General features: G+C 41.3%; 1 protein-coding gene across 1 annotated transcript in view; it reads right to left on the reverse strand.

The window, feature by feature from the left end:
- The window catches only part of bcr (BCR activator of RhoGEF and GTPase), an 84,652-nt gene extending 61,923 nt beyond the window's left edge, over positions 1-22,729 (reverse strand). Inside the window, exon 1 of the mRNA XM_004538258.4 lies at positions 20,272-22,729. Within this exon, the coding sequence (XP_004538315.1) occupies positions 20,272-21,895 (1,624 nt within the window). The 5' untranslated portion in view covers positions 21,896-22,729. The remainder of the gene's footprint in view (positions 1-20,271) is intronic.
- Between the last annotated feature and the right edge of the window lie 658 nt (positions 22,730-23,387).

Here is a 23,387-nt window from a genome sequence, read left to right on the forward strand (position 1 = left end):
CAGGTCCCACTGTGATAATAGGGAGCTGACAACCTGTCTCGGGCCACAAATTCTATTTTACCACACATACACCCACGCGTACAGACACACACTATTGTGGAGCTCTGCAAAATTTACAGCTTTCTCCATTTTTGTTGCTGTAACACATCCACTGTCATTAGCGGAGGCTCAGTTTAAATCCGCTACAATGCTAACGTAATTTAGCACTGTTGTTAGAAAGTAAACCAACTACAGTGATTTATCATTGTAAAAGGCGTTACACACCGAGCGCGTTACCAAAAAGGCACACAAAATTAAACATTTTCCTGATCCAAATGTTATTGTATATTAACACAGAGCAAGTCAAAAAACTGAAATCGAATGATTCTTTTTGATACACCCTGTATTTTGCAATTCCTCAGCTAGCAAGGAGTGCAGAAAGATGAAGACATCCATCTGATCTGACCTGATTTATCTTATTAAATAGTGGAGAATAGTGGAGGAAGATGTTTTTATAATCTGGTAGGGTAGCATTCACAACAGACATTTAATACAGTATCTTTATTAGATTTTTTTTTCTAGGAATTTTATTGTGTTTCTTCCTAATAAATCTGACAAATGTAGTCAGTAGACAGACACAGTGGATCTCTCAACCCTGAAAATGTATAGTTTTAACAGAAAATCCAATACAACAGAGTTTTTTAAACAGATGAGTCAGGCTTTCGCTATTAACAAATAGAAAAAGTCCCACCAATACACTGCAGCAGATGTCACTGAGATCTAAATTAGTACCTGCATTACCCAGATTGTTTCTTTAGCAGCCATATGGGACCGAGGTTTGTTTTATTTGACTCAACAAAAGGTACATGTCTTAAATATGCTATAACAAGCTTTGCCTCCTGAGCAAAATTAATTGTGCTTATGCTGTGTACTAGTCTGAAACGGCTTCACAGCACTTGCTCATGTCATAATCACTCTGCTGGTTGTAGTTCTTTTCCTCGCAGACCTTTTCTTCCTTACTTTTCTGATGAATTTATTTAAAAACCCTTTTTCACCTTCTTTTTCCTCTTTGCAGAGTTGATGTTCCCCACCTTGGCTTGACATTACAGCACCAGATTAAAAATAGAATAATTCTCATTCAAGCAAACAACGAGGACATGACTAAACACACTCACACTTTAATATGCGACGTCCCACCCATGCTGTCCCTTAAAATGTTCCGCCTGAGGTCCATGAATCAGTCTCACATAGGCAAGACGAGTGACATCAGTGTCAAAAAATAGCAGCGCTGCCTGCTGCTGCTTCCATCCAGACCCAAGTACAAATACACCCACATAGCATAAATCCATAATAATGTAACAGTAAATATTAGCCAGACAGTAGTTGTTAGATTTCTCCACAACACAGAAGGTATTTCCAGAATCATTAAATGGGTAGTATACGGTGGGTAGTATACCAGACGTACCCAGTACAGGAAGAGGGATGGTTTGGTCATAATTTCCTGTATGGTATAAAATTTAAATATCAGCATGTCCTTGAACAGACAAATGCACGCTGCGGCTATTCTAAGTGGTTCTTCTCACTCATGGCTCTAATCATTATTTTTTAAAAATCGTATTACAATACAGGAAATCTACTTCTGTCTGTCCATCTGTGGGTTTCTTTGTCCACAAATAACACCTACACGATCAGGGCCTAAGCAACCAAACTTGGCCCCTGAAGGATCTGATCTTTATCAGATACATTGACATCATCATGTTGCCTGGCAACCACCTAACAACATGCTAAAAATGGCACATTTTTATACACCTTTAAACACATTGTCTCTTTTTATTTTGCAACAATAATATTGAATTTGTATCCACGAAAGCTGAGAACCAACTAGTGAAAATGACATTCTCCACTCACAGTTAAAATCTTCCAGCCTCCAGCTCTGCCTCCTACATTTTCATCAGTGCCACTGTCTCCAAACCATACATCATTACAGGTCTTACTACAGTCTTGTGTAAACCTTCCCTTTCACTCTTGCTGCTACCCTCCTTCTATTGCAAATTGCCCCCGAAACTCGTCTCCACCCACTCCACCCTACCCACATTCTCTTCATCACCTCTCTTGTGCACCGTTTGTCGCTTTTGATGGTTGACCCAGGTATTTAAACTCATCCACGCTCACCATCTCTGCTCCTTGCATCTTTATTCTGATTTGTATATTAGTTTAATTTGCCGACACCCCAAACAGGACAAACAACACAGTGCATGGGCATTTAAAACTAATGTAAAACTAATGGACCATATATACCATCCTGGCTGTGGTTAAACTGCCTCTTTGTTAGACTTTCACTCCTAGCAGGGCTCAAGCAGCTCATCCACACATAGTAAGAACCAAGAGGCAAAGATAACGTTCTACTTAAGGCTAACAGACGTTTAGATATAGCATCATTTTTATATGCATTAAGTAAAATTGTCTGTTTTCAATGAAAGTAAACAGAAAATGTATTCTGTATCAAATGGCAGACACATACTGTAAGCAACTAGCTGGTGAAAACTGAGCATTAAACAGTTAGTGTCAGATATTTCTGAAAAGAGCTGGTAGAGACTAAAACCAAAGCCATAAATGCCATGAACGATAGGGTGCTTACAAACAAGGTGACCAATCAAATAAGTTATCTGCCAACACATTGATAGGTTCCTTCAGAATCACATCAAAAAGTAAGATAATTAGTCCCCTTGTTCAGAGCTGAGACCCCTTTTTCCTGCATACATGCTTCCGAGTTCTTAGTAGCTACATGTTTCACATAGCATTGAAAAAAGAGATCTAGATAATTAACATTCCAAATGACAATCTATACTTGACATTTCTACCTAAATCTCACCTCGGTTTCCCTTAAAGTGAACTCAAAAATCAATCTGAGCAGTGAAACATCCATTTATGTTTTGCAGAGGGACACAGGGGATATTTGCCTCACTGGCAGATAGCTTCTATTTCTCAAGAGAACAGGCCTTGTGACTAAAATGGCAACAGAAAGCCTACAGTCAATACCAGTTTATCCACCAGAACAGAATAACCTCCTAAAACCTGGATATACACACTTTCAAATTTAGCCTCAGATGTTCTATAATACATAAGTTGGTACTGCTGCACAGACCTCGTTAACTTTTTTAGAGGGGAACCAAACCATAAAAAAATACAAGTCTAAAAAATATAAATATATTAGATAAATTATCATCTGTGAACTCTGCATTCTCAAACAATGATCTCAAAATGACGGCTGAGGGTTATCACTAAATGATTAAAGTATGTGGGCACCATAACCATATGAGTTAACAGCTCATATCAAGGCTGCTAAGAGATTCATAATGAGAGCACCAGAGACAAACACAAAAAGATGTGGTAATAAAGCTTTGCAAATTCATTACAAACTTCATGTTTAAACCCTTTCCCTTGGCTGGAAAGCAAAAGCAAGCTATTTTCTGATCTCTAACACAGCAAATCAAAAATTAATTGCTTCACTGCTAGCTAATTCACTTACATAAGAGCCTAAGCTGAGAAAGGAATTTCAGAAACACAGCAACAGAGGAAATACAGAGTAGAAAACAGTTTGCTATAAGCCTGTGGATTTCAGCTAAAAAGGTCCAGCACACTTACAGAACATGAAACATAGCTATAATTAGTTTTAAAATGTACTTTGCGTCAGGAGTGGCTTTTTTAAAATATGTATCACTGTAAATTTCTCAGACACCTTGTTAAAAATTTTCCTACAAATCATCTTGAAGTCATAGTCTTTAGCACACAAAAGCAGTTTTGTGGAGATTTAGCAACCATGGTCAACACTCCAAGCAACACAGATGGGATGTAATTCTCTTTCAGTGTTTTTGGAAACTCGCCACTTAAGTTTTATTCGTGACTCGTGACAGACTGTTTTGCACTTCCTCTTTATATGAACAGCTTTTTTCCTTCCCTGTGTGGATCTTAATCCAGTCTTCACAAATAACTGGCAGTCAATGTGATACAGATTCTGTCCTATGACCAGGGCAACTGCCATCGACTGGAGAATGTAGATGCAAGCCTCTGAAGTGCTCCTTCGGTCTCTTCTAAAACATGCTCGCAGTGCATGTTCTACACTTGTTTGTTTGAGACCAACAGCAATTTAAGGGGGCAGTTTGAGACCACAGTGTGTCTGTAATTTACAACATGTAACCAAGGAAACAATGGAGCTGTGAGAGGCATCTGTAAGTGGCAATTACACAATTATCAATCACAAGGCTCCTGTGTTCACCGAGTGAGCGAGACAGGAAGAGATATTTATGGATTCAGCTGTGTATCCAACATAGAGGGTAATGCAACTCTTGGATGGTCACACTGTGGGTAAAACACACACTTAAACAGACAAAGATACACACACACACACACACACACACACACACACACACACACACACACACACACACACACAGATAGAGGTTTGGATCCAAAAACGTGCTTGAGCACTCACCCAAACACACACACACGCTTTCATAACATTAACACATCTGTTTCCCTCACTGGAGCAACGGAGGCCTTGAAGCCAGATGCCACAATGTGTCTGCCAGAGGTGAATCTCTTTCTGTCTGTTCTGTTTTTCACTATAATCATTGCTACCTCGGCAGGCTAAATCAATTCATTAAAGCTCGTTTTTACTGTGTAAAACACTGGAAGTTTCCACAGTGGAGAGAGAACTCATACAATGACAAAAGTGCTGTTGTCAACACATGCCACTTTGGATGTTGCGTAACTGCGTGATTACATTATGTGCTCTGCCGTTATGCTTCATTATATAAACCAAAATGCAGCTACTCTATATGCAAAATACTGCATGTAAGAAGAGGAGCTGACAGGAGTTACAGAGTAACAACGGCAACTTCACAAAACACAAATGCAAATTCCATAAATCCAAAGTTGTGTGCACGTTTGCTTCAGTAAAGTGGCTGCACCTGTATGTCCAGTGCACTCCAGCCGGCTATCTCACTGAAAATGTGAGGTGGTGTAGCTACTGAATGCATCTGTGATGAGCTTGCCAGAGTATCAATGTGCTTTTCTTTGTTTTACACCAAATTAGTTCATATTATTAGATTATGACCGCTAAGAGTGATAAGCATCAGTATCAAAGAACAGTAAGAGCGCTCTGTTACCTATCAGATAATTGGCTTTAATGATAATGGTACTTTTCTGCATTTATGATTCTAATAATTTGACAAGATCCCCAACACCACTGGCTGAAATGTAAATCCAAAACATAACACAGCCTCCACCGTGTTCTACCTGCTCCGTGCATAACAATGACAGTTTGAACAAAAAAAAAATGACTCCATTAGATCTGTTGCCACTGATATTCAGTCCAGCTCTTGTGTAATGTGGCATACCTCAGCCTCTTTTACCCATTTCCCTTCCTGAAGGATGGCTTCTTTACCACCACACTTCTATTTAGACCATTTCTGATGAGGCTTTGGCAAACAGTAAATGGATCAACCAGTCAGAGGCATCTCTTAAGGCCTGTGTCAAGACTTTCCTGAATATTTTCCTTTTTCTTAAAGCACCACTTTCAAATACTGTTCATCTGCTGTACATAGCTTTTAGGCCTTTCACTTCATTTTTTTTATGCCACGCTTGTTGAAATTATTTTGATTTTATTAAGGACACACTGCACACCGTGTAATGTGACAATGTATTAAAAAAGCAGCCAATGTCCAAATAAAAGGGTGAAGGACCTTCACAAAGCAAGAAAGTTCTTGCTCCTTGGAATAAAACTACCTAAGGAATTAAGGGTAGCTCAAGACTGTATAAAGTACTGCAGATGTAATATCTTTAAGAGACAACTTCAGGAAAGAGAAGCATTGTCAAAATTAAGGATAATTTCAGCCAACACCAGGAAATACACCTAACCACCACCATATCACCTTTCTCAGATGAGGCCATTCATCTTTCAGCCAACTGCTAAAAGATGCACAAAGGTATTCTGATGGGACACTGACTCATTTAAGTAATCAATAGAGTTAAAAATATCTCAAGGCACGATACATTAGTAATAGAATTATTCTACCTTCCTCTGGTCTGAAGAGCAGACTTTGGGCACCACAGACAGATCATTTCTGTTTTTAATGCAAAGTCACTCTCAAGGCAAAAGCACAAACATTTACACAGTAAATACAGAAACATATTTGCGCTCGCGCATCAACATCAGGGAGTGGCATCGCTCTCTGGATAAATGCACAATACACATGAATAAGAAGTCTTCAGAGAACCAGAAGCATTGGTTCCCCTGAGTGACAGATATATAGTGATATTTACAGATAGTGATATTTACATAAAGTGTGCTTGCATCAGGACAGGCGCCTGGTAAACACAGTCTTCCTTAAGACACACTCATGACAAAGCCTAAAGAAAGTGGCAGTGTGTGCCTTTAGTAAATAGTGATATAGGTGTGAGGGTTTCTGCTGGGTGTTTATCTTTGCATGTGTTTTTTTGGGGGGTTTTTGAGTTCCTTGGTTCAACTGTGTTCTTTCGCCTTTTCCATCCACTACTACTACCAGTAACACTACTCAAATACTGGACCCAGTGCACATGTGGCATTCTTCTCTCAAACTTAATTTAAAATCTCAAAAATTATGACCACAATAATAATGGTCACGGAGTTAAAAAAAAAACTAAACAAAAACCAAACCAAAAACATTACAATTCAAAAAGAAATCACGTGAAAGCACATGCACATAGCACTGCTCTTAACTGCATGCTAATTTGTTACTCAGTGCAGTTATAACTATATTTATATACTTTACAATCAGCTGTAGTGCTAAATGTCCAGTTCTGTAACTACAACAGAATTAGCAAGATTTTATCATTTTGTGTTATTAGGGTTTAATAAATCGTTTCCATAACAAATTTTGGAGGAAAGAAATTTTCAAACAAACACAAAAACATTATAATACTTGGTATTTTTAGCTTTACTGGTGTTCAGTCAAAGCTTGTAAAACTTCTGTGTGTCGCATGTTGTTTTTAACATGTTCTGAACTGCAGTTGAAAATACAGAATAAAAAATGGTGAACATGAAAATTCTAACTGTGAAGGAGACTCTGACCCAAACTTGGTGTCACAAAACTATTTTACAAAATAAAACGTACATCATATTTATGTAATCTACAAGTCATCACTTCTAATGCTGTCAGAAACTTTCAGAGAGCAGACGATAAGTAAGTATGATGATTGTGCATTTAAAAAGAAGGTCAATGCTTTTTAAAATCAGCTACTTCATTTTCAATCCCTGGGATGGGCTAGCTTCCACTCCTCTTGTCTTATGATAGCTTGGAAAGACTTCATCCTCCCTGCAACCTTAAACAGGATAAGTGGTTAAGAAAATTGACAAATGGATGGCTAATTCATTTTTCTAGTTAAAAGGACAAATATTCTCTGGTTTCACCTTCTCAGTGTGATGACTCACTTCCTTTATCTTTCACTTTAAACACTTACTTAAAATCTTCGGCTTGTGGCGTGCCGGTTTGCAAACCGAACACATCACTGCAGCGTGTTAAGACAATTTTTTTTCACAATTCTATAAAAGTATGTTTGTTTTATTTCTGTGAATTAGAATAGGCGGACATACTAGGTTGAGTACTGGGTGGGTGGGTGGAGATGAGTAATATGACACCCTGTGTTACAATAGTCAGTTTCTAGTTTTTCAGCAAAGGGGCCCCAACCATCAATAATGGATGAAAAGAGAGTGGTGCATGCATGCAAGCAAACACACCCTTTTGTCAAAAGTCAAGAGTGGGATTATTGGATATGCAGCTATAAATGTGAACAACACAGATCTGTATAGTGCACAGAGATGGTTAGAAAGGTTTACTTTAAGAAGCGTCTACAACCAACTCACATAAACACTGTACAAATTCAGCAAGCCACAGTATGTCAGTGCTACAGATGCTGCTGAGAAAAGACTTCTTGAGTAGTCACTACGAGCCAGTCACAGCCACTTTACTCTGAGTATTCGTGGGTCTATAAAGTGGGCCAGATGAGAAAGAGCTGCGATGAAAATGACACAGTGTGGTATGTAAAACTGGAGCACTCGGAGAGAGAAAAGGAAACAAAGAGAAAGAAAGAAAGACCCAAGACATGATAAAGAATGGCAGGGGGGAAAAAAGCTAAACACACAACAGGGTTTAGCTTTGACCATGTGGACTCCATGTGGACATAACAGAGGAAGCTCAGAATCCCACAACAAAGCAGCGCATGCAGAATAGCTTCATAATCCATTCCTCCTGCATCCAAATTCAGTTTCTGTAAACCATCAGTAAGATCAATGTCAGATAAGCTATTTGGCAAGTTTGCTCTGCTTAACCTGACATTTTAGAGAGGTCTTTTTAATTTCCTGGTTTTGTTTTTTAGATGTACTTATGTTTGATTCAAATTGGCTCCTTGACTTTTATAGTAAGTGGGACAAGGTATCAGCCCAGTGCAAACATCACACGCCTTCACTGTGACTTTGTTTTCTTGCCATCAGGATTATTTGCACAAGGTTTCTGTTGAAGACTTAAAGATATCACGCATTACGACTGAAGTGCTGTGAGGGAAATTACCCAGACTTGTCGTAGAGCTATGTACAGGTAAAACAGAAAAAGCTGGACAGTTGGACTTCTTATATCCACATATACGAAGTCTTGGATTGGATTGTGTTGCCTGTCAGAAAAAAATAAGACTAACATTGGATTGGAGCAGAAATGTAGAAAAGAAAAAATGCTGATGCAGATAAAAGGTTTTTAAAATTTGAACAATTAATAAGAGATTTTTGAAGACACACTTCACATTCTAACCTGCTCAGGATAACACTCAGATTTCTCTTACTTGCTGTTATGGGACACTTTTGAAAACATCATGTTTGCACTTCGAGGTAACAAATTAAAATTGTAAAAACAGCATTTGCCACTATCCGTAGTTATGTGTTCTGTATTCTTGCAGACAAGTGCCGTCTCCCCACAGCTGAAAATCAGCTGTCATGGCCAAATTGGGCTTAAAAATCAGCATTTGTACTGTCTAGTGCGCTCCAGGCTGAACAGCACTGAATGAGAGAGGCAGCCGGAGAGAGCAAAATGGTCAGGGGGATGGATAAAGGGATATTGAGTGACATAAAAGAGATTTCACAGAAGGAAAGATGTTACCGAAGGGCATTCAGGGAAGAGATGGATGAAGGGGAGGGGGATCGCAACATGAAATCTGATCTTCCCCAGGAGCCTACAGTTATCCAGTCCCTCTGCAACTAGCAGCTCAACGAATAACAGACAATAAAGGGAGCTAGAGTGAGAGACAGCATAATGGGATTTCAAACATCTCTTCACATCTGCCGAAAGGTTGCTTTTTGACATTTAACACATGTCTGTTAAACTGGGCAGATCCTCATCCTCTCAAAACTGACAAAGTCACATTGCAGTCAGTTTCACATATATTTTGCTCTTTGTGCCTAATAAAGTGTCTCTGAAGATGTGGACATTATCCTAAGTTTTAATTTTTCTTTGTCCTAAAATGACACTGAAATGCATAAAAACTGGAGAAATACAGTAATGCACAAGAGTATCAGGTATGAACAGCTTTATTCCTGACACAGCCTGAACTCTTTTAGGCAAACCTAATTTCTTTAACGAGTCTTCAGGAATAATTCTCAGTGCATCCTGAAGGACATTCAAAGCTCTGCATTAGAAGTGCATTTGGGGTCATTACACTACTGAAAAATGAAGCCACTGTCAATCAGATGCTTTCCAGATGGTATTCCATGACGGATGAAAATCGGACAGTACACTTCTGCATTTATAATTCTATATTCTTGACAAGATCCCCAACACCGCTGGCTGAAATGAAACTCAAATCATGACAGAGCCTCCACAAGGTTTACAGATGGTTTGACCAAAAAATTTCAAATTTGGATTCATCACTCCATAAGACCTGGTGCCACTGATTTTCAGTCCAGTTTTTATTTAATCTGGGACACCTCAGCTTTTCCTCCCCGTTTCCTGTTACTTGGATCAATGGCTTCTTGATAGCCACACTTCCACTGAGACCATTTCTGATGAGGCTTTGGTGAACAGTAGACAAATCAACTGAAAGACCAGAGGCATCTCTCGGGTTTATCCATTTTTGTCCATTTTTTGAGGACATGCTACACATTTGCCAAGATATACCAAGTTTTCAGCTGATTCTTTTTAGGAAATCACCTTGTTGGGGAAAATGCTATTTTATGTCTGTGAAACTGTGTGGCTTTGGTATTTTTTTATTACACTCCTCTAAGGAAATAAGAACAAATTTAGTTTTTATAACAAAATGCATAAAGATACAAAATAAAATTGGTTCTTTGGTTGCCTGCTATGTTTTAAACACAATGCTGGTTCATGCCTTGAGTTAATTGTATTTTTTATGCTGGAATGACTCACAGGTCCTTGTTAAGTGGCTTAGTAAACAAAAAACTGGCCAGATTCATGGACTAGACTGAAAATGAGAGAAAAAGCAACCAAAGTCCAAAAGGAACCTTTGAAAGAACTGCAGTCAAATCCTTTGCCACTGCCTATACCCAGATACCTTTTTTAAATAGATCTCTAAAACACAACTTGTCTTCATAAATACTTTCCCTTTCACTCTGACAGTTAAAAAAAAAAGGATGGACTGAAAAATGTGGTTAAGTCATTTCTGCTCGTTCGCTCTGGTCTGTAAACATCTGGGTCAGGAGTCCAACTCGAATCAGTTTGATAAGGTGGTATTTTTAGTTTTAATCTCTCCACCTCCTACTTTCACAGAACGTTGGCACCACAAAATAGAGCCTCGCTGATATAATCATCTGATATGCTGCTTAATACACACCAGCATGACATCCTTGTTACAGGACATGATGCTGGTAAAAATGTGTTTGCTTTATTTACAAAGGTTTGTCATAGTTTTCTTAGTAACTACATTTTGTTATAATCCTGCTGTGTGCTGACATTCAATGAAGCATTTGTATAAGTAATACTAGCCAGAATATCCACACAGGAATATTTTAATCATTAAATCTAAAAAATAAAAAATAAAATGCATACACACACCTACACCTTGCCTGGCCAGTACTTTACAACAACTATTGACTAAACAAACTCGTCTTGCTACTTAGGTTAAACACAGTCTTATAGAGCCTAAGAGAAGGGGGGAAAAAACAAAACAGACACACAAGTACATGCATACACACAAAGAAACAGAGCGAGCCAGCTGACAGGTTCAAAGTATGCAGAAAGCCCGCAGTGTAACAGGACAAGCAGAGGGAATGGCTGGCTGTAATGAGCTCTTTGTTTTCTTTTATGTGTCATTCCAACCGAGGGCTGGGGGTTGGGTTTGGATCAATTGTTCCAATTTGGAATCATTTCAGACTGACAAAAACACCTGGACTGACTTGTATGTTCAAGCATTTCTATCAGAGGACAATGTGGAACTCTTGAGAAAGTAGGATACTGGATTTTATTCAGCACAGTTTACCAGTAGACTGCCTATAGCCTACTGGTATAGTCCATAGTCCCTGCTCATAGTCTACTTCTTTATGTCATTGAAGATAACCAATATTGCTCAAACACTGTACACGAACTGCTATTGTGAAAGAAGAAACAGCGCTCTATGAGTGAGCTTTGTACAGAGCACAGAGCAGTCAGCCTTATCTACTAAAAGCCATCCTGGTGAGCTCATTCTGTCAATTTTAGCAGTATGCATCTGCCTCAGCTGTAAGATGGTATATAGATGGAAATTGGCTTCAAATAGAAAGAAATTAGAAGCAGCACTTTATATGGTGCTCAGATGAAGTGAATGAGGCAGGCAAGGAAAAGGCAAATGGGAAAAGGCCGGGGGTGATGAGATAAAGAGGATGAATAAAGTGCAAGAGAAGACCTTTAGGGAAACAGGCGCATGATGTCATTTGTTGCTCATTTTCTTTTTTCAGGTTATTCTTACATGTTGTGAATGTCAATGAGGCTCGAAGCCTGTTTTGTCAGATTTCATACTGAATTGAGATTAAATGCAGCTGAAAACAAACCGAGCAACACGTCTGCTGTGAGATAATGATGTCTTCCTCCATGTGTGTTTGATAGAAGCACAGTCTGAGGGAAAACATGGGAATGTGGAGGGGAAGACGGCTCTTAATCATCTGCAGCCACAGAAAGCTTGGAATGCCTGAAGAGTTTCCTCTCTCCGTTTCACCCTTTAAGATTCACAATTTCAAAATTTTCATGAATTTTTAGACTTTTCTGCACCTTCTCTCCCATATGGAAAAGATATATATTAATCTTATAAAGTTTGTATCTGTCTCGTGTGGAACTTGTATGAAAAGCATACAAGAGTGAAAACAGACATAAGATCCCTTGAAAAATTATATAAATGAAACTTGTATGTTTTGGATACTTCCTAAAACAATATATGAAAGTAATAAGAAAGTGGCCACTTTCATGAGTAAATCATATAAGCCTTATATGATTCACTATATGAAGCAAGCCAAATCTGATGCAAGTCTTTTATAAGTTTTCTCTATTTCTTTTCCATATGGGCTGTTTCTTTTGCTGAATCCGAGGTAACATCAAGAACCAACCACATGTAATAGTTCACTCTGAAAACAACATGTCCTTCACTTTTTTTCTTTTTGCAATATTAGACAAAAGACAGCATGATATTGAGGGCATTCAGGGAGCCGAGGACAGGGGATATTACAACCTATTTAGAGCTTAACCCTCTTTAGTTCTGATGGAGGACTGTGGTTAACACTATGAATGTAACTAAAGCCATTTTCTGAAGAACTATAAGCCTTTAAGGGTATAGCTGCAGGAGGTGGTAGGAGTGCATCTTACACTGGTACACTGAAAAAAAAAAAACCTCCACATACACACAGTGCATGTATGGAAACATAGCTGGAGGAAAAGTCAGATGCAGGTGCACGGGAAGAGTTTTTTTCTGCTTTGTAACAAGAACGCCTGCTGCTAACAGCTGGCACTGATTGTGTTGTTTTACAGAGATTTCGTCAGGTAAACCCCTATTCAACAATTACACACAGAGGCCTCACTGTGAGGGGTGTCCTGACTTTGATGTCTCTCTGCTTTTCCCCTTGCTTGGTGGAAAACCAGGAAGAATAAAGACAGAGAAGTGAAGTGCCACTAAAGGGTTCCAAGCAAAGGAAACCAGAAGCAGATGTTTTAATGAAGCATTGCTGGAAAGAACAAAACAAAGACAGTATAAGAAATGGCAAAGAAGGGAAAATGGTCATATAAATGTATTAAATCTGTAACCACTGTAGTTCAGGGGTAACCGATCTAAAAATCTTGGGCTAAAGCCCACCAATAACACACGATTCACTGTGGGACGTTTCTGTATGACTTTTGAACGTGAATACATGTCAATCCTAAGTGTAGCATATAGGACATGATGCATTGGTGCTGTAATGCTTTAATATGAGCTGTGTTAAGTGAGGAAAAGTAAAAATGTTAGGCAATTTTTAATACCCTGACTGAAGAGTGGCGATTAAGGCTTACAGATTTCAATCACTAGAGAGGTTTCTGTTGCTCTTTAAGCAACACTGTTTGGCTTCCAGTTATTACATGTGCGTGAAAATGCATCACAGCACTATAGGCTTATCTGCCTCACATTGTTAATAAAGCAGCTCTCACTGAGATCAAAATGTGGCTTTATATTGGTCACAGTGTCAAACTATCTCCTGGAAGTAGACACGGAATATGAGGCCTCACTCACACAGGTCTAAAGTCCTGCCAGCGACCATCTGGCAGCCACCGGCTAAAAGAGAAAAATGTGTATGCTCTAACCGGTTATGAGTGGTTGTTGGAGGAAGTCAGCAGCCAATCGTGTGAAATTGGTTACAAAGAGGTTTACATTGCCGAATTATTTTCACCTGACAAGAGACAGCAAGCTAGACCCCTCTGCTTAGTTCACATAAGCTTTCTCTCAGGAAATCATATGTATTAATACTATGTCACTGTAAATTTGTGTTTGCGTTTCCATGTCTTACAAACATGATGGTCACTGTTTCACTTCACATGTTTTTAGTTATTTAGTAATTTTCTTATTCTCTAAACTGAGATATTTAATTATATAGCGAGCTCTGTGACTAGTAACACAACCTTGACATAAATAGGTGGCATGCTCCTTTATGTCTAGACAAAAGTAAATGAGTGTAAACAAATCAGTACGGAGCCTTGTGGTCTCAACCACCTTAACCTGGCCCCTTAGAGACCTGGCTGTGATTAATAACCCATGCAGCTAACCGAAGATATGCAAAACACCAGAAAACACACAACAGCATGCACTTATACTGCAAGTACAAAGCTCTGCGGTAAGTGGTGAGCTGTGCACGCTAACTAGTACAGTTTCCATGCAGTGTGGCCAATCAAAATTATAACCTGAGTGACTGGGACAGCACGGGCTGTGTTAGGGGAAGCCAAGATGGCCACTGTTCAAAAGTAAGGGGAGTTTTTAAAAAAAATAAAGGGGGGGGGGGGGGGGGGGGGGTGTCAAGTCACCAAAGTTTATGACAGGGATTTTCCAAGTGCCGTCAGCGGCCGAGAAAAGATTGCGGCTGGATGCTTGACATAGGAAATACACAAGCAAATACAAAAAGAAGAATTAAGTGAAGCAGGGAAAAGTAATTACCCTGTGGAGGGATATGAGTGTGTGCTGTTTATGTGTGTTTGACTTTGCATGTCTGTCTGCAGTTTTCAGTTATGATCATCCAATCTGCTTCCCTTCACCCTAAGGGTGGTTTGAATGTCCAAAACTGTCCCCAAGCCTGCAAAACATGGACAGCGGACACACACACACACACACGCGAGTGCACACGGACACACACAACCTCAAACAACAATACACACAGGAGGCTCCAGGCTCACAAACCAAGCCAGGCAGTTTGACTTTCTTTGGGGAGATGCTGGACTTGCTCCACCCTGCTGTCCAGTGCCAACCAAGCAATTCTAGGCCAGCCTCTGTGCCAGACTGGACTCTTACATCAGAAACACAGCAATGCAACATCATCACTGAACACTACAAGGAAACTCTACCTCTATCCGCATTATATATTTGAATGCATATGAATCAATTAGCGGTGATCTGTGGCATGCATGCGGTGGTTTGGGGACATATTTTGGTAAGAATTTGTGGTGTAAAGTTATTTTGTATACAGAATATTGTTTGGATCTGGTGGGGTTTTTTATGTAATCTCTTAAAAGCTGTAATTTATATTGGTTAAGATGTTACTGGAAGCTTTTATTTCTGTAAGCACCTCATAACAAAAAAAGGGATAAATTTTTATGTCCACTGTGGCACAAATAAAATATAAAAATACATCATTTGTAATATGAAAGTTGTTTCAACAATCTACATACCTACATATCTTTGCGCATCAGTAAATACTTATTATTTGGCTTTTGGGGTTTTTTTCTAGCAAAGAAGATTTCTTCTTCCAAAACTGATCTCGCCAAGGGAACAAAGGGTGCAGCCAGGCCTTTCATTGGCCTGGTGCAGCCAGGCCAATGAAAGGCTGAGTTGAGCACCCAGCTGGCAAGAAAGGCAGATTGGCTTCCCCTCCTTCAGCCTCCAACCTCTTCTCCTTATCCTCTCATACTTCTTTCCACTACTCCTTCAACCACTCAAGGCCTGACTGTAAGCCTGCAGCCTGCTTTCACTCCCCAGTTCACTCAACTACACATGCTAAATGCATCTTTTTTATAGTCACTGCCATCCCCGTGTGAAAAAGGGGGTCATTGTGCTACACAAGGATACTATAAAACATTCCTTTCCATTTTCTCTCCCCCTTCTGTACATATGTGAAATACATGCTGAATCATATGATGCAAAACATACAGCCCCTCTCAGATCCTCTCTGGCTTCCCTCTCACAATGCTCACTCCACTGATCACTAGTTTGTTACAGTATTTAAAGATGCTGAGCAATATTTGCGACAGCCAAACAGGCAACACACTTAACTCTGATTTCACGGGGAGGATCTTGTGTGTATGCATTTCACATTATGGTGTTTCAGGTGACAAATATATTAGAATTATATCCAGAAATGCACGCAGACAGACACTGATGACATAATCAGATTTTTTGCCCTCAGGAATGGTTTTTCTATATGACTGTTTTTTTGTCTTCTCCTACACATGTTTTAATACGTATTTGCAATGACAAAAGTTTTGTTGTCATTTACCCTCTTAATTCCTCTGGATTCCAAAGGGTGCGTTTAGTTTTTCACAGGACTGCACAGAGTCAAAGGAAAACTTTTTTCACATGACTGTATATCTACCACAGGTTTCTTAATACGACTGGTTGCCTGTGTAAAATTTAGCACCATCCTAATGCAGATTTTAAAAAAGGTATTAACCTATTCATTTCTATAATAGAGAGTTTAAGAAATGCAATTACTTTAAAATGGTTAGTTTGTGATAATCCCTGCACATAAAGCATGCAGTACTTATAAATAGGACAGATACAGTGGGTGAAGTTTTCTTAGGTTTGTCCTTTGCTATCCCTGCTATCCCACACGGATCTCTTGACCCAACATCAGGCATTCTCACTTTCTTCCCAGTAACGATCACTAGAGTTCGTCAGCGGTTCTGAACCAGGATAGGTAGTCCCTGAATGTGGGTTGTTGTGGGTTCAGGAAAGATTACTGGAAAGATTTTTCTGGTAACAGGTTGTTGTGTTGTTGCATTCCCGCACCTTATCAAGTTAGCACGTCAACTGAGCTTGTGTTTATATAGCCATTTGCTGGCTGTCAAAGTTGAGCATTAGTAGTTATGGCAACCACTGGATCTGTCCAGGGAACACTGGTGGCAGCAAAGTAAGGGACATCATAACCTGGACTTGCCAAAATGTTTGTGGGTTGATGAACTCGGTGAAAACCCTCCATCCCCTTTGCATCGCATGTATGGGCGTCAAACATGCACAAGCGTTGCTGGCAAACACCAACTTCTGAAAACAATGCTATACAGGTAGAATCCCTGAGCAGCGTTTGCAAGTGTTGGTGATCTCAAAGATTGATCCCCACTATTTTGACACCAAGGCAAAACCCAGCAATAAACCCAGCTAGCACTTGCATGGGCAAATGTAAGAAAATCCTGCCTGGTATAGCGCAAGGGGCAATTTTAAAGTGGTGATGGGGGACTCCGTATTCTTGAAATGATTTATCTCAGACAGACATGGTGGTAGCGGCGCTTCCGTGACTGGTCATGCCAGAAGGCGCTTCCCCCATAGTGATATATCTCACTCAGTTTTCAGAGAACCTGGGTTACGCTAGAAACAAAACATTTCGTCAGACTTTCCTTCAGATTAATTCATGGAAACAATGTATGAAGACACTAACCATTTTTTGGGCAGCACAAGAATCATTGCACTTTCTCTAATGAACTGACCTCTAAAAACTTTGAGTGGGTGAGATGTGTGGGTGGGGCTGGGCTGGGGAGCAAAACCTGAGTAGGGACACTTTCCTGCTACCGCTAAAAAATGTGAGTTTTATCAGTTAATCCCCATCAGTAGGTTTACCATACATAAACCAAATGACCTCCAAGAGTCCCCATATTTTTGTGTAGCTTTTTTTCATTTTTACTGTATTAAATTCGATTTTCTGTACTCGCTGTAAAAACAAATTAGAAAACTCAAAGTCAAAATGTAAAAGAAATGTGTCAGTCTAAGTCAGGATGAATGATTAAATGTTTGAGGGTATACTGCTGAGCTCATATTTGTTCAATCAAGTTCAAAAATGAAAAGCAGCCGAAGGGGTGGGGGGGAGGGGTAACCTGCCAATCTTCCCTGCTTTTGCCATTATCTTTCACTCGGTCATATCCTCAAAAGATCTGGTTGTTATATTTGTGAGAAGAGAAGAGAAGAGAAGAGAAGAGAAGAGAAGAGAAGAGAAGAGAAGAGAAGAGAAGAGAAGAGAAGAGAAGAGAAGAGAATGACCTGGCCAGTCGGCATTATCTCACAATACAACAATGGATCAAATAGTGGACGTTTACACCTACTTCTAAAAGCACTCCAACTTTAAGGTATAAGAGTGGGCATCAAGCATGTCTCTCTTTGTGTGCGAGCCTGGGTGTGTGTTTCTGTTACACAACGGGAGAGTTCTTCCCATCTGTGCCTCTTTCCAGCCCCCGCATCCCTGACCAATGAAGCGAGAAACGACAGCTCTGCCTTGCACTCTGCCTCCCTCAGTCTTCCTCACAACACCATCCCGCTCTTCATTATAATCAGCCGGCCACTAAAAACACATTCACTTCCTTTACTATCCCTTTACCTGCCTGTCAAAAAAAACAAAAACAAAACATACACACTAAGGGCCCAAACATGATGCAACATTCACTGTTATCAACATCATATGTATCTGCCCTCAGCTTAAACCCCAACTAGAAAACAAGACATCCCCGCAGGGTGTCTAACCATCATTTTTTATCTTTTGCTCAAATTCCAGATTATCCCACTAAATGTATCACCCCCATCCTGCATTTCCATCCCTGCTTTTCCGGCTCGCCTAATTTCCCGCAGGGCTCATTGTTGTGGAAAAGATGCTAAAACAAAGAGGGCAGACAGTGGAGTGATAATCCTAAACATACCAGCTGGAGATAACATAGCCATTTGCTGTGGACTAGCTATCTGGGTTTTGCTGCTAAATGAAAACATCTTAACATCTTAATTGCTAGAGCCAATAGCTTAGCATTGCTCTAAACTGCTACTTGCTATTTTAAAACAAAAAGTATTTTCCTTTCACTACAAGTATTTCTGGCGTGGTTGTTGAAACAGGATGCAATCACGCACCTTGACGATCGCATCCGGCCTGGAAAAGCATTTTAGCTGATCCCACCAGGACCACTGTGTCAGTGGTTCAATTCAAATAAATGAATTATAGATGCAAAGAGGCCTGTTCAACATTCAGGATATTAAGACAAATAGCAGTACTGGTATACACACAATAATGCTTTCGAGAATGAAGGTAGACAGAAATGTTACTTAGATTAGCTACATTTTTGCGTACTTGTACAGCTGTTAACACTGTTCCTAAACTTTCCTTGCTTTCACACTTTCTCTTTAACTTTCAATTCTTCTGGTCCCCCTGTATAATACTGCTTGTGTTTCTTTCCCTTTTTACCATCTATCAGACTACCTCCTCCTGTCTTTCCAGTTCATCCTGGCACTGGAGCACGTGTGTGATGCCAGCATCCTGCTGCCTGTCTGGTCAAGCAGGATGCCAGTCCTAAATCTGTTACAAGTGAGTGCTAAAACACTCCTCACTTCCATTGCAGAAAACCAGTGAGACAACACTCCAAAATGAGCGGACGTGCAGCTAACCACACCTTGGTAAACAACAATCTATATCTGAAAAATATACATATATATCAAATATTTGAACTACCCAAGCAGTGTTTGGCTTTTCCTTCTTGTGACCTGGCCCAGCCTCTGAAATGGAAACTTTACTGCGCAATTACAGTAAACTGTGCCCTCCTAATGTGCTTTTCCTCAAAGCAACACACTTCACTCCTGCTGGGCTTCAGCATGACAGCTCAGTAAGCCAGTACCCATGATTTCAGCTCCAGGCTGCACATCTCTCTGCTAGCGGTTTCTATTACAGGTGCCATAGCTGGAAAGCTGCACTTTAGCTGTTAGGTATATGGCAGATAATTGTAGATAATTGTTTGGAAAGATAAGACTGGATTTCTTTTGTTCTGCCGGTGAAGAGTTTCAGGCTGTGGTTCAGGGACAGTTTTCGAAATTCTGAAAGAAAGAAAGACAGGCAGGAAGACAGACAGTTGTTCGAATTCCATACTAACAGCCGCAAGAGTTATCTGGGAAAGGCTAGACCTGCCGTTTCAACGCAGACTGACCACATTTACTGTTCACCCAGCCGACACACATTCCAGAAATAAGCAGAGGTGGATCTTTCATCTTTCTCCCACGCAAGGCTGTCCAGAGGACACACAGTCCAGAGTGTTTGCGTGCACGCACAAAATTGTGCTAACAGTATCTCTCACGAAAACGTTTGGCTGCTTTGTGGCTTGAAGAGGAAATACAAATTACATGAAGAAGGGTCTAAAAATGCATAAGAAAAATGAAAACATACCAACATAATTCCAGCATGACTAAATAATACTCATTCACTCAAGCTTTCACTCTTTTCCCCCCTCCCTCCTCACAGAAAGATGTCCTACAATGTCCTTCGCCCTCCAGCCCACCTGACCTCTAACAAAACATATATTACAGACAGCAGCCACCACTCACCTATGTGATCTCCATGGAAACTGTTGTCATGGGATGTTCTACAGTGAGGCATGAGGTCATGATGGGCAGCAGGTGGCCAGATTTGACCAGTCTTGCGAACACTCACAATAGTAGCCTCAGACATGACCACATGGCCTCCCTGCTGCCGGTGGTGACGCTTCTGGGACTGTGGCGTTGGAGGGCTGCTGCTGTCGAAGGAGTGCTGAGAGTTCTGGGAGTTCTGAGAGGGTGAACGGCTCTTCTCTCTAAAGGGACGGCGGAAAGCAGTGGTAGGGCTGGGGGAGACGTGGCTGGACTGACCTGAGGAGAAGTCCTCCTCACTGGATGTCAGGTTCTCGTTGGAGCTGCAGTCCGGTGTATAACCGCCACCTCCACCTACATCCTCAAAGCTACCTGGGGAATAGGAGCGACGAGGCCAGGTCAGAAGGTGATCATCACATCCACCATGTTCTCTCATTGTGACTCCACTGCTGCTACTTCCACCACCCCCTCGTCCATCTCCACTGCCACCTTCACCCATCATCACCCCACCAACATAGACGCTGGAGTAGGCTTGGAACTCAGAGGGCTGCCAAGGAGGGGGAGGTGGTTTTCCCCCATTGGCCCTTCCTGAATGCCGTTGATTGGGTTCCCCATCTTCATACTCTGCATCATAACCACAGGTGCTTTCAGTGGACCTTCCTCGATAGACTGGCCTGGCACGGAGCTCCCCTGCCACCGTAGCCAGATTACCTGGAAGGGAGTGAAGGGATCTCTTTCGCTCCATCTGCATGGCCTGGCTGCCTAGTGAGCTGATCTTGTCAGAGACGTCACGGTCATTGACCCTGACTAAACCCCTGTCATGGTGGAACTCCATGTTGGTATATAGCGGTGGTGGTGGCAGCGGCTGCTTCTCCTGGCCCTTAGCTACATCACCTGCTGAGTGCGAGTTCGCCCGTTTGATCCTCTCAAAGTTGGATCTAAGAGCTGCCACACCAAGTCCCATTCCAAGCTTGTCCTTGGGGTCAGTGGGAAGGTCCTTGTCAGGGGGTGGAAGGGTGGGCCTGCGGGGTGACACAGTAACACCACCTCTCTGCTTTGATGGCGACAGGCCATCGAGGTTGTCGCAGGAAGTTGACTCTGCTTGCTGAGGTACATCAAAGGCTGACTCCAGGCCATCACCGTGGGAGGCTGACTTCCTGGCAGGTGGAGGTCTGGGTTTGGACCTGCCAGATCCATCTCCTAGAGGCTGAAAACGGCTCCTATCCCCACTACCACCACCACCACCACCATATCCTCCACCACCTCCTCCTATGCCAACTACACCAGTCTCCTGCATGTGTGGCTGCTGGGATTGGATTTCAGCACCCTGTGTGGCTGCAGGGTCCATCCCCTCATTCAAAGGTGTCTTTCTGAAGCCCCACCGCTGTTTGTCATAGCTCTTTCTCTCTTTGGCCAGGAGGGTCTGGAGGTAGATCATGCGGAAGCGCTCCTTGTTCACCTCCTGCTCCAGGCGTCTAATGGATGCTTTGCACTTTTCCAGCTCCTGCTCGATGCCCCCGACAGACCGCAGCTCCATCTTGGGGGGCTCTGACTCTGGGAACTGCGCCTTCCACGCCTCAATGAATCCCACCGGCTCCACCATATTATGTGGAGATTTTTAGGGTGGGGGGGTTGTGACCAGCTCTGGTTCACAAACAGAGGGCGGGGGGTGATGTCAAGTGTGCACTGTTTTACCCTCCTTTGTTTTTATTCCGATCACCACAGATTCCTTATCGACAACAATGGCCACTTCCAGTAGCAGTGACAATGGTTAAAGGTAACCCGTTCACAAGCACACAGTCTAATTGCACACACTTGTCTTAGGTTGCGCAGTCGCAACAATACATCCCATTCTGAACAAGAGAAACCGGCTGTTCAGTTACAGAAAAACTAGGGAATGTGCGAGATATAGAGATGAATAAAAATCTGTAATCGAGTTCATAATTCTTGTGCATTATTCCAGAAAAGGCCACTTTTGAATCGTTTTTTCTCCCCTAAATCAGCGTCGAAACAATGACAGTATGTCTTCGCTGGGTGACACTGGTGGTCTGTTTCCCACGGAGAAAAAAAAAGAAAGAAAGTGTTTTAATCCTGCTTGGTTTACTCACTCGCTGTCTGTGTTTACCATCCCAGGTTTGTGCGCGGTTCATTCACTCTTGCCCATTCATATGGCTGTAATCCCAGGTGCTGCTGCTGGTCCTGACCAAGCGCCTTTGTACCATCAGCGCTGAAGGAGAATGGATAAAAAGCGCAAAATGCAAGCCACGACAACATCTGTTTAATAGGGGAAGGGATCAAGCGGTGGATCCGGTATTAATTATATTGCTCGTTTCGTTATCCCATTTTTCCACAGCACCTATGTGGTATTTTTTTATCAGTTCCCTTCCAGATTTATCCCGTTTCTTCGGCCGTGAAAGTGCCGCTGTGCGCGCTCCCATCTCAGGCCAGTAGCACTGGAGGGCTGCAAGAATGGGAGGGACCAGAGCCACAGTGAGTCTGCTGGTTAAAGAGACAGAGCTGGGGTACACATATTTGGTTTTCATTGAGCTTTAATTGTCTTTTAAATAAAATGTATCCGTCCAAGCAAGTTCAAATACACTACTGTAGTTTGTCATAAATTAATGGCTCTTAGTAAAATCTGAACTCATATCCCATCTAATACATCAGGAAACACAGGGTACCACTACTGCTAGTGTTCTCGCTGCTTTATACATTTTTATTAAGAGCAGTTAATATAGATTAAGAATTATTACAGCTTCTGGGTTCATTTGAATTTTACCTGTGTAGCAGGTGTTATTGATCGTGTAGGTGTACTGCTATCTATAACCTAACACTGCCACCCAGTGGAGTAACGTACATACGGCGAACGTGTAATGTAATTCCGTAGCTGACTTTTTTCTTAACCACAAAGTTCAGGTCAGCTCAATTTAATTTATATATCCACAAATCACAACAGTAGTGGGTCTGACCCTACAGTAATACAGAGACCCCCTATGAGCAAGCACTTACTTGGAAGTGGGAAGGAAAAACTCCCTTTTAACAGGAAGAAACTCCCGTAGTGCACAGTGAAAATGTGAGCTCAGGAAGTAGAGCAG

This window comes from Maylandia zebra, linkage group LG7, assembly GCF_041146795.1.
Source record: "Maylandia zebra isolate NMK-2024a linkage group LG7, Mzebra_GT3a, whole genome shotgun sequence".
Classification (NCBI taxonomy): Eukaryota; Metazoa; Chordata; class Actinopteri; order Cichliformes; family Cichlidae; genus Maylandia; species Maylandia zebra.